The following is a 14356-nucleotide window of genomic DNA, read 5'->3' on the forward strand; positions in this document are numbered from 1 at the left end:
TCAGCATGAAACAGCAGAAGACCACATTGGGATCCACTCCTGCAGCCAAGAACAGAAATCTTAGAATCAAGAACAAGTTCCTATTAAAGTGGCCAGTGATCGTATCCACTCACAAAAGTATTCAGCATTTACCTTGATGACACTTTGCACACTATTGGCATTATCTTAACCAGCTTCATGAGGTAGTCACCTGGAATGCTTTTCAGTTAAGAACTGTGCCTCGTTGAAAGTTAATTAGTGCAAATTTCTTGCCTTCTTAATGTGTTTGAGATTAAACGGTAAACAGTTCTCTATTAGTGTATAGAGTTTTCTGTTTAGTTGTACTTTGTATGCTTTTTTGTTTCCTTGGCAATTTGCTGAGTGTTGGTACTTCAGCAGACTATTACAGTAAATATTATTCTGTCACTTGTTCAGTTGGCACTAGAACTTTTTTGTCTAGAAGTTCAGCACTTCATGTACCTGACTTTTGCACTCATTATAGCCCTATTCCACAACTGTAGTAATCCATGTTATGTCAAGAAGCGCTCACCTAAGTAAAGAGAAATTACATCTGTCATTACTTTAAGACATGAAGTGACTTTAATTAATAAAAATAAACCATTGAATTAGAAGGTGGATCCAAATTTCTGACTGGGATTGTATACAGGTTTGATAAGTAACTGCTCTAGAATAGACAACACAAAACATGGAACATCAGGAAAAAAGGAAAATATTACTTTTTATTGAAGCAAAGTTAGAATTCTTAATTAAAAAAATATTTAAACCATACCATACTGTCCTGTCCTCATTTACAGAATCCTAATATATATTTTGTACAATTATTCAACAGGCATTTGAAATAAAATCATTAACATATTGTCATGGTTGTTCTCTTTCTCTTTTTTTATGTATAGAACATGCAGATGGTCTCTCTCTCTCTCTCTCTCTCTCTCTCTCGCTCTCTCTCAGTCTCTTGTGGCATAGAACAGACCCCAGCGTTGATCTCCAACTTCACAGCGCTGCAACTTTTCTGTCCAGCCGTTCACTATAGCATCATAGTCCTCCTGTGAAAACTCCTGCATGGAGGCAGAACATTGTTATAAACTGTTTACATCATGTTTATGATCGATCCATAAACTCTTATACTGTGAAGCAGATGTATTTATCTTGTAACATTCCACGAATGAGCATTTGCATGGGTTATTTAGAGACGTTCACATTCTGTGAATGTGTGTGTGTTATTTTACTGTACCTGTATAAATTCCACTTTCATCTCCTCTGCTTTCTTAAGCTCATCCTTTATCACCTGAATGAACTGGGCAGTTCTGTCTTCTGCTTTTACATTACTGAACCCTGCTTCTTCCAAGAACTACAACACACACACGCACGCACGCACACACACACACACACACACACACACACACACACACACACACACACACACACAGTTATGAATGAAGAAAACATTATCACCTATTAACTGTCAAATGCAACAAGATATTTATAACACATAAATCAGTGTTGCTCTTTAGATAGACTGTGTGATTATTTCCTTTATGTTTGATAGATATCTGTGTTCCATTAAGTCTAAACAACACTGTTAGTGTTTCTGATGTTTATTTTTTCCAAGATCTGAAGCACATCATCATATGACTGTCTAAATATAGACATACAGTATGTGACAGGAAATCAGTTTCAAATCAGTTTTCTATTATTGGTTCCGCAGATGATGAACTCTGGTTCTCTAGTTTTCTTTAAGCACACTTGTTTTCCACTTGTCTCTCTTCCTATACTATATATAGCTAGAAACATGCTGACATGGAGAATTAAAAAGCTACAGCACCACCTCAGAGAACAGTTCAATGCTCTGTATGCCTTATCACAGGAAACTAATTACAATTTAAGAGTACGTGTATGTATGAGCTAGAAATTACCGTTGACTACACGTGATTATACTCTTTTAAAAGTCAACAAATGAATGGCCTAGCCTCTAATGGCCCTTTTCCACTACCCTTTTTCAGCTCACTTCAGCTCGCTTCAGCTCACTTCAGCCCGACACGGCTCGCGTTTCGACTACCAAAAACCAGCACGACTCAGCTCGCTTCAGCCCTGCTTAGCCCCTAAAACTCGCACCGTTTTGGAGTGGGGCTGAAGCGAGCCAAGCCGTGCCGAGTGAGGCTGGGGGCGTGAGCAGACACTCCCCTGTGCACTGATTGGTGAGGAGGAGTGTCCTCACACGCCCCGCGAGCGCGCTGGGATCTGTAAACACCGCAAACCCGGAAGAAGAAGAATTACGAATTACGAGAATTTCTGAAGCCTTATGCGCCTCGCCTCACCTATACGCTCTTGCCAGTATCTGTCCGTGTTGTCAGTGACAACAAGCCACAGCACCAAGACCAGCAACACTAACGACTCCATGTCCTCCATGTTTATTGTTTATTATTCGGGTCGTGAGACTACCGCTGAAAAGATCACTGAATCAGTGACATACAGAGCATCGTGGACGAGTTCGCGGAGCGCAAGGCTCGTCGTATGCCCTTCAAATAATGCGTGCAGTAGGCTATTGATGTTTTATTATGAGCCATGTACAGTATGTCGCCTAATGTTTTTTTTGTTTCTGAGTTACATGTTCGTTTGAAGGACTTAATGTACAAAATAACATAGTTGCACCCCGTAGTGTTGAAATTGGTAAACACAGTGCATTCAGTGAGGTTTGCACCGCCCTCCTTTTATTTCTGACTCTTCCTGTCACCGTTGCAACCTCTGAGCGCTCATTCGTATGCCCTTCAAATAATGTGCGCAGTATAGGCTATTGATGTTTTATTATGAGCCATGTACAGTATCCTAATGTTTTTTGTTTCTGAGTTACATGTTCGTTTGAAGGACTTGATGTACTAAATAACATAGTTGCACCCGGTAGTGTTGAAATTGGTAAACACCGCAGTTGCGGACATTTTGTAGCCTAAAATGATGTTATGATAAGCTTTAATAAAGGGCCCGGTCATTTGCCCCGCCCCCGGCCCGGCTCTGACTTGTTCCGCCACTGTCACTGATGTCACTGTTTGCGCTGCTTAACGACATCACGTGACGTCCACCCACTTTCGCTAACTCCACCCAATGTGTCCACCCACTTCCAGCCAGCACGGTTCAGCGCGGTTGTAGTCGAAATGCAACTCCAACAGCCCCACTCAGCCCGACTCAGCTCGACTCGGCACGGCACGGCTCAGCCGCGTTTGTAGTGGAAAAGCGGCATAAGATACAGATGAGCTTGGTCTTGACATGTGTGATGTAAAAATGAAGTTCTTTTGGCATTAAAATGTTACAGATACATTTTGACATAAAGTACGTGTAGGCTGAACACATACATTTCATGAATTGAGATAGTACTCAAGTCCTTAAGTTTTCAGCTAGTGACCCTGTCTGATTTATTTACGGAGTTCTGCCTCGTCCAGTTAAATCTGTTTGCTGGTCACCTGATACGTTGCCTATCTATTAACTTCATTTTGCTTTGCTTCTTTGAATTAGTCTGTTTCATCAAATAAAACCCTGCACCTGCATCCAAATCCTGTCCATACTTGACAACCCTGATATCTACTGGATCATGTTTTATAAGAACTGTAGCATCAGCCACATAATATGTTCCTGCTAATGAAACAAACATTATTATTTATAGCAGGACATGCGAAATTATTGAAGATGATGTTATTTAAGAAGTTTATAATTTAAGGAGGTATCTAACTTAATATGCAATTTATTATGAAAAGCTTGGCCAGGTATTATTACTGAGTTCTCTACCTTTCTAATTCTCTATCTATCTTGATTATCATGGGTGTAGATCACTGATTCAAGGCTAGTATGAGCCTAGGGAGACAATAGGGTTCCTTACTGTCACTCACCTTTTCACCGGCACATGTACACCTTCTTTGTCTCTGTCCTATGGCTGTGCCCCTTTAGAGTCACATGTTTACTTTTTAAATGGGATGTAGAAAAGAATGAGTGAATGGATGGAGGTAGATGGTGCCGTTACAGCACTTCCTGATATCCTCCTGATCTCTTAAAATTCCGGATTAATTTATTGTTTTGCTGATCGCCAAAAGAACTGTGGATCATCCTTTTTAGATTTTTTAGATTTTAATGAATTTGTCACCAAAAATACATTACAATACAAAGAAAAGAGGAACAATTATTGACTCAAAACAGATAATTCAATCTAAAACAGGGTGTGATGGAGGAAAGAAACAGAACTTGCGTCCCAATTGCAATCTAACCCCTACAATACTACATACATTAAGAATATACTCTAAAAGTTCATACAAGTAAATAAGAATATGGCAAAGGAGTAAAATGTATATCAATGTAAATTAATATCTAACCTGGAGGACTATAAGTTCCTCGCTTAGACAAATAAATATAAATTAGATTAGTCTTAAAAGTAGTAAATAGGTTAATTTCCTTAGTACTAGATGGCAACAAGTTCCACAATTCAATAGTCCTGACAAAGTGTGATTTCCTACAGTAATCCTGATTATGTTCGGAAATAAAATTATAATTATTAAGGTCATAATTATGTGTACAATGGGCAGCATGGTGGTGTAGTGGTTAGCACTGTCGCCTCACAGCAAGAAGGTCCTGGGTTCGAGCCCAGTGGCCGGCGAGGGCCTTTCTGTGTGGAGTTTGCATGCTCTCCCCGTGTCTGTGTGGGTTTCCTCCGGGTGCTCCGGTTTCCCCCACAGTTCAAAGACATGCGGTTAGGCTAATTGGTGGCTCTAAATTGGCCGTAGGTGTGAATGTGAGTGTGAATGGTTGTCTGTGTCTATGTGTCAGCCCTGCGATGACCTGGCGATAGGCTCCAGCTTGCCTGCGACCCTGTAGGACAGGATAAGCGGCTACTTATAATGGATGGATGGATATGTATACAATAATATAGTTCAAAAGTATGCAGGTGGTTTCTAATATCAGTAGATATAAGGCCATTTCTGGACTTGAAAAATAGAAGTAAATCTGATATTTCTCTACAATATTCTAAAGGCAATAAATTAAGTTTAATTAGTCTCTCTATGAGGTAAAGTGGCCAAGTGGTTAGAGTGCTTGACCGCTAAGCGAACGGTCCCCGGTTCGAGCCTCACCTCGGACGGTGACCTGGGGCTCGCCTCCTGTCCACCCAGCAGTGAATGGGGACCTGGTGGAAACACTGGGGAAGTTAAAGGCGGCGAGGAAAGGAACTGGCCACCCTACCTCACCATGCCGACGGCCTAGACAGAGTATGCTCTCTAACAGGCACTCCCCAACGTACGTACGAAAACATATATGGGATTCTTTTACTCTGAGTCTCTCTATATGTCATGTTTTGGGGTTAGTTCAATACGAATTTAGTTGCTCTTCACTGGACATTCTCTAAGAGGGCTCGATGCTTAGTAGTGTAAGGTGACCACAAAGTACTACCATATTCCAGCTTCGGTCAGACCAGTGCACAGTATAGCAGCTTTCTGGTGCTGAAGTCTCAGATGTCCCAGCAGACTCTCTTAAGGAGACCAAGAATTTTGTTTGCTTTAGAAACAGTGACTTCTATGTGCTTTGACCAGGACAAATCATTGGAGACCATTATGCCAAAGTCAGTGATGAAGGATACACTTTCAAGCTGTCGGCCATCTAGGGTGTAGTTCCTGATGGTTGTTGAAGTTTTCTTCTTGGAGATCTTCAGCACTTTATGTTTGGTTTCATTAAAATCCATTTTCTTCATCCTTTACTCATCACGCCCGATGTTGGAATATTGCTGGATTTTGCGAACTCAACAAGTGTTCCAAGGAGGTGAGATCAAGGCCTTTTCCCCTTTTTTACTTGCAGGAGTTTTTTTGAAAGACTGTCTTGCCCTGTTCTTGGACTTGTGCTATGGATTACTATTTTTTTTTTTGGACTTTGGTAACGATCTGAAGTTTTTTTTGTATCATTTAATGGACTGAAGCACATCGGTTGGGGCGCGTTTTGGTTATGCTGCGGTGTTTGGACTGAAAGACTCTGGCCTTCGGGCTTCTATTTCTCTCTCTATCCACTTCTTTTCACTTCACTAACAGCACTTGAATAAATATAAGCATTTGATGTTATTTATGAATGCATGTTTTTATGAACCAGTGACATTAATTTGTTGACAACTCGAGTAGAGTTTGTTACAGAACATGAAAACAGACCTGATCTGAGGTCAGTACATTTGTCCCATGTGAGTTAAGTACACTTATTTCAGCTTATGGTAGCTCACCTTGCCATATTTCTGTGGCGTATAAAGGATGTAACCTCTCTGGTTCACATACTCCTGAAAGGCAGGAGTCCATGGCTTCTCTCCACAGCAGTAATCACTGATTAGCAGCTTTCCACCTGGCTTCAACCACGACTACACACACACACACACACAAAACACAATGAGACACACAACAGAGACAACTGAAACTTGGTTTGGTTTACTACATATGTAAAGTTTATTGCCTGAAATAAACTACATGACCAGTAGATGGCAGTGATAACTAAGGGATCTAAGTTTTTTTTTTGCAAGTCAGACGATTCAAAAAAATATGCTGTGTTCAGTTTAACTCGGAACTGGCAAGTCGGAATTCGGAACAACCTCACTTTTGACCTCTTTGCTTTCAAACTACAAAGTGTGTGTGTGTGTGTGTGGGGGGGGGCATGGGCAACTCCATGTTGAGTTTTTGTCAGCAACAATCTAGTCAACTAACTGTGATGAGTGATGTATGTCTACCTCTTCATAACAGAAAACTAAACAAATAGCTAAAAAAATTAACAAATTTACATAAATTAACAGGTTTGCTGATGACCAGTAGATGGCAGTGATAACTAAGGGATCTAAGTGGTGGCACGGTGGTGTAGTGGTTAGCACGGTCGAATCACAGCAAGAAGGTTCTGGGTTCGAGCCCAGCAGGGACCTTTCTGTTTGGAGTTTTCATGTTCTCCCCGTGTCTGCATGGGTTTCCTCCGGGTGCTCCGGTTTCCCCCACAGTCCAAAGACATGTGGTTAGGTTAATATGGAACAGCCTTGGGCTGAGGTGCCCTTGAACAAGGCACCTAACTCCCAACTACTCCCCGGGCGCTGTTAGCAGTGCTTAATTTGTGAAGTGGGAGGTCCCGGAACGCAGGAGGTGGGTGGGTCCGGTGACTCAAAAAAAAAAAAAAGGTGGGGGGCGGTTTACTATAACTTTACGCACACACGCCTATTGCATGACATGTATTGCAACAGCACCAGTTATCAAATCCTGGACAACAATGGACAACACTCAGAATGTGCTCCAAACAGGCACTCAAGTTCACTCTCGCTCTCCACACATACGTTAAGGCAGGGGTCGGGAACCTTTTTGGCTGAGAGAGCCATGAAAGCCACATATTTTCAAATACATTTTCGTGAGAGCCATGTATAAAAAGTGACGCTGAATACAACTAAAATGCATTTTTACGTATGACCAACAATTTGAGTGTAATATATTCTTTTTCAGAATGAAGAGGCTCTTGACATGCCGTCTTCCTCCTGTCCCCCACTGAATATTTTGACGCAAATGTAACTTGGCGTGTTTCGAAGTGCCGCTTTATTTCATTGTTTCATCGATGCAATCTTGTCATTGTATAGGCCTATTGGACACAAAGCAGAACCCTCTCGCCCCACAAAGGCGAATTCCTCTGTCCATTCCTGTTGAAATGTATGGTAGCCTACCAGTCACCTTTTTTCCCTTTTCGCCATGTTCTTTGTCAAAAGGCTTTCCTTTGCGGTTGGTGCGCTAACATTTCTAGCTTCACCGCCATCATCATTCTTCTCATCTTCTTTTTGATCGTTCCCGCGGACTGGTACACTTACAGCATGTGCTGGTGCAGTGTCACTGTGTCCAACGTCGTCCGTTTTAGGTCGTTTAGGATCCGGCTGTCCTGGGACTTTGAAAAATTTTAGTAAACTTGTTTTTTTGCCATTTTTTCCACAGCGCAAGCTAATGGCTACAAAAAACCCGGTGTTCTATTGAGCGGAAGTATACACCCCATGTCCCCCCCCTCCCCTTACGCATAGATTTTATGGATGTCATAGGAGAGAAATCAACAACAGATATCAAAATCAAAACCGAACACTAAACAAATTTTTATTGACTTATTTATTTAATTTATTGTTTGATTTTTTTCCCTTTGTGATGGTCACGGAGGTGATCTGATCCATTTAAATAGCTGCCGGAACACCGAATGAAATGAAAATAGCTGCCGGATCCGACGACGGAGGTTCCGGATCTTGTTCCGTCATGTTCCGGCTCAAATTAAGCCCTGGCTGTTAGTATGGCTGCCCACTGCTCTGGGTATGTGTGTGTGCTCATTGCTCACTGCTTCAGATGGGTTAAATGCAGAGAGGAATTTCACAAGTGTGTGATGAATAAAGTTGTGCTTTCTAACAGAAAACTTATATATATATATGTTTATATATATACAATTCAGAAAATATGCTTGTATATGAATTTACCGACTTACTTGTGCAATACTATTTGGGTAATACTGGTAATACTACCTGTGCAATACTTAGACGTGCAATACCATCTTTGTAATACACTTATGGTAACTATATCTGCAAACCTGTTAATTTATGCAAATTTGTTAATTTTTTTATCTCTAAATTTGTAGTTTATTTCTTTTATATATATCCTTTTTTGTATATTTAGTACTTTTGCACTACTCCTTCACTGCCTTATCTTTTTCTCTTTATATATTTTGCTGCTGTAACAATGTAAATTTCCCCTTGTGGGATAATAAAAAGCTATCATTGTCTTGTACTTGTGACATGTGCAATGACAATAAAGTTGAATCTAATCTAAAGTTGAATCTAATGTTGCTGATCAGCTTGAGTCTGACAGCGAGAGGATTTAGTCATCTGCACTATTGCCAAAATTTAATGATCAGTATTTTGAACAACTCGTGCCATGATGCATCACCATTCACTTTGTTTGGTGTGAAATAAACTGCAGTCTCCTTTGGAACAGTACACTGCTTATGAGACGCAAGTGAGTATTATATTGATTTTGGGGTTTTTTTGTTTTGTTTTTAGGGTGGAAAGTCAGTAAAATTATAAGTAAAATAACCTTTTCCCCAACATATTGAACTGGTAAAAATCAGCTCTCGATGTCACCAGAAGCCATGAAATGAACCTTTGTATTTCAACATTTTCTGGGGAACATGTCCCCGGACCCCCCAGCTTACATGCCACCTATGCCACACACACACACACATACATACATACATACACACACACACACACACACACACACACACACACACACATATATATATAAATAAATAAAACACATTATATATATAAAACACATACTATATATATAAAAAAATAAACAACCTGATGTGTCTGTATGTTGGCTGATCTAAAGCAATAACTCATTTAAAAATAAAAAAGTGCCACTTTGTTTATTACCTCCGCCAAGGAGGTTATGTTTTCGGTAGCGTTGGTTTGTTTGTTTGTTTGTTTGTTTGTTTGTTTGTTTGTTTGTTTGTTTGTTTGTTGGTTGGTTGGTTTGTCTGTTAGCAGCATTACGGAAAAAGTAATGAACGGATTGCTCCGAAATTTTTTCCAGAGGTGTGACTGGGCACAAGTAACAATCCATTAAATTTTGGCGGTGATCCGGATCACCTTCTGGATCCCAGATTTTTTTAAAGGATTAATTTTTTCTCCATTGAAATGAATGGGCGCGTGATGCAAAAAACAGATTTTTCCTTCTGTAGGCCAAACCATAAGGTGTAAAGTCATGAAACTTGGTACACTAATAGAGGAGTGGACTTCATTGATTTCATCAAGTTTCATGTTGGTACGTCTCACGCTCTAGCACCACCAACTGATCACAGTCTTACATGCGTTCATGCACGTAACTTTTGATTCATATGTCCGGTTTTCATAAATCTGGTGCCGTTGGAATCCTTGGAGCTAGACGATTCCAAAACATCCTATGACACCATTCTCCGCCTAATTAGATTTTCCACCATTTTGAATTTTGTCCAAAGTGAAGGTAGAGTGACCCTGGCCGCATGTTTTGTCAGATCATCACGAAACTTGGCATACATGATCTCCAGTCCATGCCTAATGAATGATATTCGTTTTGCTCTCATATGTCGAAGCATTCGCCCGTGGCAGCCACTCAAAATCGATGGCGAAGCCACCAAACAGGAAGTGAGCTCATATCACAGAAACGCTTTGATGTATCAAGACCATATTTAGTGGCATGACTTTGGACACCATCCAAACTACCCTCATCAAATATGGTGTCATTTGGCCACTAGGGGGCGTCACAATTAGCAAAAACGTATTTTGGCTCATATCTCAGAAACGCTTTGACGTATCAAGACCATACTTGTTGAGATGACTGTCGGCACCAGTTCATGTACCCTCATCAAATTTGGTGTCATTTGGCCACTAGGGGGCGCCACAATGAGCAAAAACGTGTTTTGGGGCATCTCTCTTTACAGATTTAGAATTACATCTAAATTTCGATGTTAGTGATGCTCTGGGATGTCCCTGTAAAGAACCTTGCCAGCCTGTCATCTCCGTATGAGAATCCACCTTGTGTCTTGGCCAAGCTTTCGCGTGTTGACACAAAACTTGTCATGTGGGCGTGCGGTCGCCTCTCTTGCCGGGTCGCCATGGCGGCGCACCTGAGCAAGCACACTTTCGCATTTTCTCCGGAAATGCATTCTAGTTATTATTATTACCTCCGTCACGGAGGTTATGTTTTTGGTAGCGTTTGTTTGTTTGTTTGCTGGTTTGTCTGTTAGCAACATTACGGAAAAAGTAATGAATGGATTGCTCTGAAATTTTTTCCAGAGGTGTGACTGGGCACAAGTAACAATCCATTAAGTTTTGGCGGTGATCCGGATCACCTTCTGGATCCCGGATTTTTTTAAAGGATTCTTGGCAGAGGTCTGCACTCTCCGAGTGCTTTTCTAGTTGTTGATGCTGTGATCAGCCATGTTGATTTGACGTTACTTGCTGAACTCAGAGGGTTGAGGAGACCATCCTGAGTTTATGAATAAGAATTCAGAATTGAGGGGGTGTTTACTTTGTTTTTTCCTCGTTGAACCTTGGAAATTCCGAGTTACAAGTTTTAGTTGAACGCAGCAATCTATCAGCACTAATACACATACATACACACTTACATGAAATCTTTTGAAGAGTGAGAGTTTATCGCTAATGTGCAGAATGGTGTCTCTGCTGTACACCACATCAAATGAGCTATTTGGAAATGTTCTCTTCGTGGCATCTGACACCTCAAACTGCACCTGAAGCAAAGTGGGCATTTAGATGTCAACTTCTTCAAGTAGAAAAGAAATGCAAAAACATCATGATAAAACAAATCCTTCCTATGGCCTTTGACTGTTCTATGTATAGTATTTCAGGCCCAAAGAGTGTCACTTACAGATGGCAGTTTCTCAATCACAGCCCTCTCCATAGCGATCTCCACCATGTTTGATGACAAGTCCATTCCCAAAACATCCACCCCAAAGGTCTGTCAATCAAACAAACGGCCAGTGAGGTCATTGAGAAAATCATGAATTGGCTTTGTACCGCTACCTTCACTGGGAATTAAGCAAGTTAAAATTGTAGTATTAAAAACAGAAAAGTCAAACATCCTGTATATTTTGGGAAAAGTACCACACAAAGTAAGAACAAGACTCATGAAGGTCAACTAGTATGCAAGCGGACAAGGAAAGGAAACCATTCAGGGGTGAGTTTCCCAAAAGCATCGTAGCACAAAGATCATCGTTAAATGGTAGAGCAAGCAGCACAATGAACACTCTCCCTCCTGGTTAAGATGCTCTTAGCATTAAGAGGCTTTTGGGAAACCCACCCCAGATAAGAACGCACCAAAAACACAAAGCAATTTCACACAGTAATGCAATGAGACAAAGGTAGTTGACAGTACAACCCTCCGACCACCCTGATGCTGTTAAGTTGACCAGTCAGTCAGTGACCGTGCAGCTCACCTTGGCCATGTAGAAATCCCCTCCCCCAATTCCACAGCCCACATCGAGGACTCTTTGTCCTGGCTTAAGGTTCAGCAGGTCAACAAACTCCTGAAGGGGTCAAGAGATAAATATGATTTATTTATCAGGGGGAAAAATACATCTTATGAACATGCTTCGTGGTCATTTCCTACCTGCATGTTTGATTTCAGCCTCATGACCTGCATCTGCATCATTTTATGCATTATGCTGCTGCTACATGATTGGCTTATTGCACAATCAATTGCATGACTCAGCAGGAGTACGTGTGTTCCTAATTAAGTGCTCCATGAGTGTATTTTTGTATTTTAAGTAGCAGAGTTTAAAACACATGCATCTATATGCTATCTCTGCATTGTGCATTATATTTAAAAAAAATATTTTGCCTCGTGTGTAGAGTTCCAAAGTATAAAGCTAATAAAGTGCTGGTTAAAAATATGAATGTAAAACAGATTAGTAAAATTTTGGCACTATAAAAACTTATAGTAACCTACATACTACATACCGTAGTGTGCTGTGGAAACAGAACATGTTTTTGTTTATTTTAAAGTAGTTTGGAGTACTGGGCGGCACAGTGGTGTAGTGGTTAGCACTGTCGCCTCACAGCAAGAAGGTCCTGGGTTCGAGCCCAGCAGCCAACGAGGGCCTTTCTGTGTGGAGTTTGCATGTTCTCCCCGTGTCTGTGTGGGTTTCCTCCGGGTGCTCCAGTTTCCCCCACAGTCCAAAGGCATGCAGGTTAGGTTAACTGGTGACTCTAAATTGACCGTAGGTGTGAATGTGAGTGTGAATGGTTGTTTGTCTCTATGTGTCAGCCCTGTGATGATCTGACGACTTGTCCAGGGTGTACCCCGCCTCTCGCCCGTAGGCTACGTTTACATTAGACCGTATCTGTCTCGTTTTCTTCGCGGATGCACTGTCCGTTTACATTAAACCGCCTGGAAACGCCGGGAAACGGGAATCCGCCAGCGTCCATGTATTCAATCCAGATTGTGTCAGCTCCGGTGCTGTGTAAACATTCAGAATACGCAGATACGCTGTGCTGAGCTCTAGCCGGCATCTCATTGGACAACGTCACTGTGACATCCACCTTCCTGATTCGCTGGCGTTGGTCATGTGACGCGACTGCTGAAAAACGGCGCGGACTTCCGCCTTGTATCACCTTTCATTAAAGAGTATAAAAGTATGAAAATACTGCAAATACTGATGCAAATACTGCCCATTGTGTAGTTATGATTGTCTTTAGGCTTGCCATCCTTCCACTTGCAAGTGGTAAGTGATATGCGCTGGGATCACACACACAGCGGCTCAGTCCCGAATCACAGCTTGTTCACTTCACTCGCGTGCTCTGTGAGCTGCGCAAGGCCGGAGTGCGCACCCTCCAGAGGGCACTCGCTGTTCAGGGCGGAGTGATTTGGAGAGCAGGATGCCTGCGGAGCTGAGCGTATCCGTGTATTGGTATTGCTGTGTGCACGCAAATCGTGTACTGGTGTTGCTGTGTGCACGCAAATCGTGTATTGGTGTTGCTGTGTGCACACTAATCGTTTTAAAAATGTTAATCTGATGATCCGCTGATACGGTCTAATGTAAACATGGGCGTAGTCAGCTGGGATAGGCTCCAGCTTGCCTGCGACCCTGTAGGACAGGATAAGCGGCTGCAGATAATGGATGGTGTTTGGAGTACTACTACCACCAAATGGTAAATACATTACATTTCAAAATCTGCCAGATTAGAAATCCTTGCAAAGCATTTCAATTATGAGCTTTACCAGCTCCCCTTCCACCCTTGGCCCTTTCCCTCATCTAAGCTGCCTCTTCTTGAACCGCCATACCTTGGTGGTGCTGGGTCCACCGGTACTGACGTAACCAGAACCAAACATCTTCTCATATCGCAGAATTCCCTTGCGCGTATACTGCTGGTTATCCAGGAACTGCTGGAAAGTGCTGAAGCCTCCTTGATGCTGCTGGACCAAATCCCGACAAACTTTCTGCATCAGCCAACACACTTGATTCTGGTTTTTCTTCATCTGAGAGAGAGAAATGATCAGCTAATTTACATGTTCTAATGGCGTTGCCATAACTTTTCAGTATTCTATCAGTGCATACCTGAAGAAAAGACCATAGTGGCCTATAGTGGTATTATTTACTTATTATCACAGCATTAGGGCTGCACGATATCAGAAAAATATGCGATATTCGATAACATGACTGAATATCTCGATATCGATATGTATCATGATAATTAAATATATAATGTTTTTCTTACCTCTACTCGCCGTTCTGCCCTGTATCTAGCATTTAAAAAAAAGACACCCAATGCATCGCTTCCATTCCAACATTATTTTTTATT

General features: G+C 41.6%; 1 protein-coding gene across 3 annotated transcripts in view; it reads right to left on the reverse strand.

Moving 5' to 3' along the window:
* Window positions 1-700: 700 nt before the first annotated feature.
* The window catches only part of pmt (phosphoethanolamine methyltransferase), a 104559-nt gene continuing 90903 nt past the window's right edge, over window positions 701-14356 (reverse strand). For all 3 annotated transcript variants that reach the window (XM_060915140.1, XM_060915138.1, XM_060915139.1), the window contains 7 exons: window positions 13839-14033; window positions 11992-12081; window positions 11424-11513; window positions 11164-11286; window positions 6233-6364; window positions 1232-1348; window positions 701-1055 (listed from right to left, as the gene is read on the reverse strand). In XM_060915140.1, coding sequence (XP_060771123.1) covers window positions 945-1055; window positions 1232-1348; window positions 6233-6364; window positions 11164-11286; window positions 11424-11513; window positions 11992-12081; window positions 13839-14033 — 858 coding nt within the window. In that variant the 3' untranslated portion in view covers window positions 701-944. The remainder of the gene's footprint in view (window positions 1056-1231; window positions 1349-6232; window positions 6365-11163; window positions 11287-11423; window positions 11514-11991; window positions 12082-13838; window positions 14034-14356) is intronic.

The sequence above is a fragment of the Neoarius graeffei genome, chromosome 2, assembly GCF_027579695.1.
Source record: "Neoarius graeffei isolate fNeoGra1 chromosome 2, fNeoGra1.pri, whole genome shotgun sequence".
Taxonomy (NCBI): domain Eukaryota; kingdom Metazoa; phylum Chordata; class Actinopteri; order Siluriformes; family Ariidae; genus Neoarius; species Neoarius graeffei.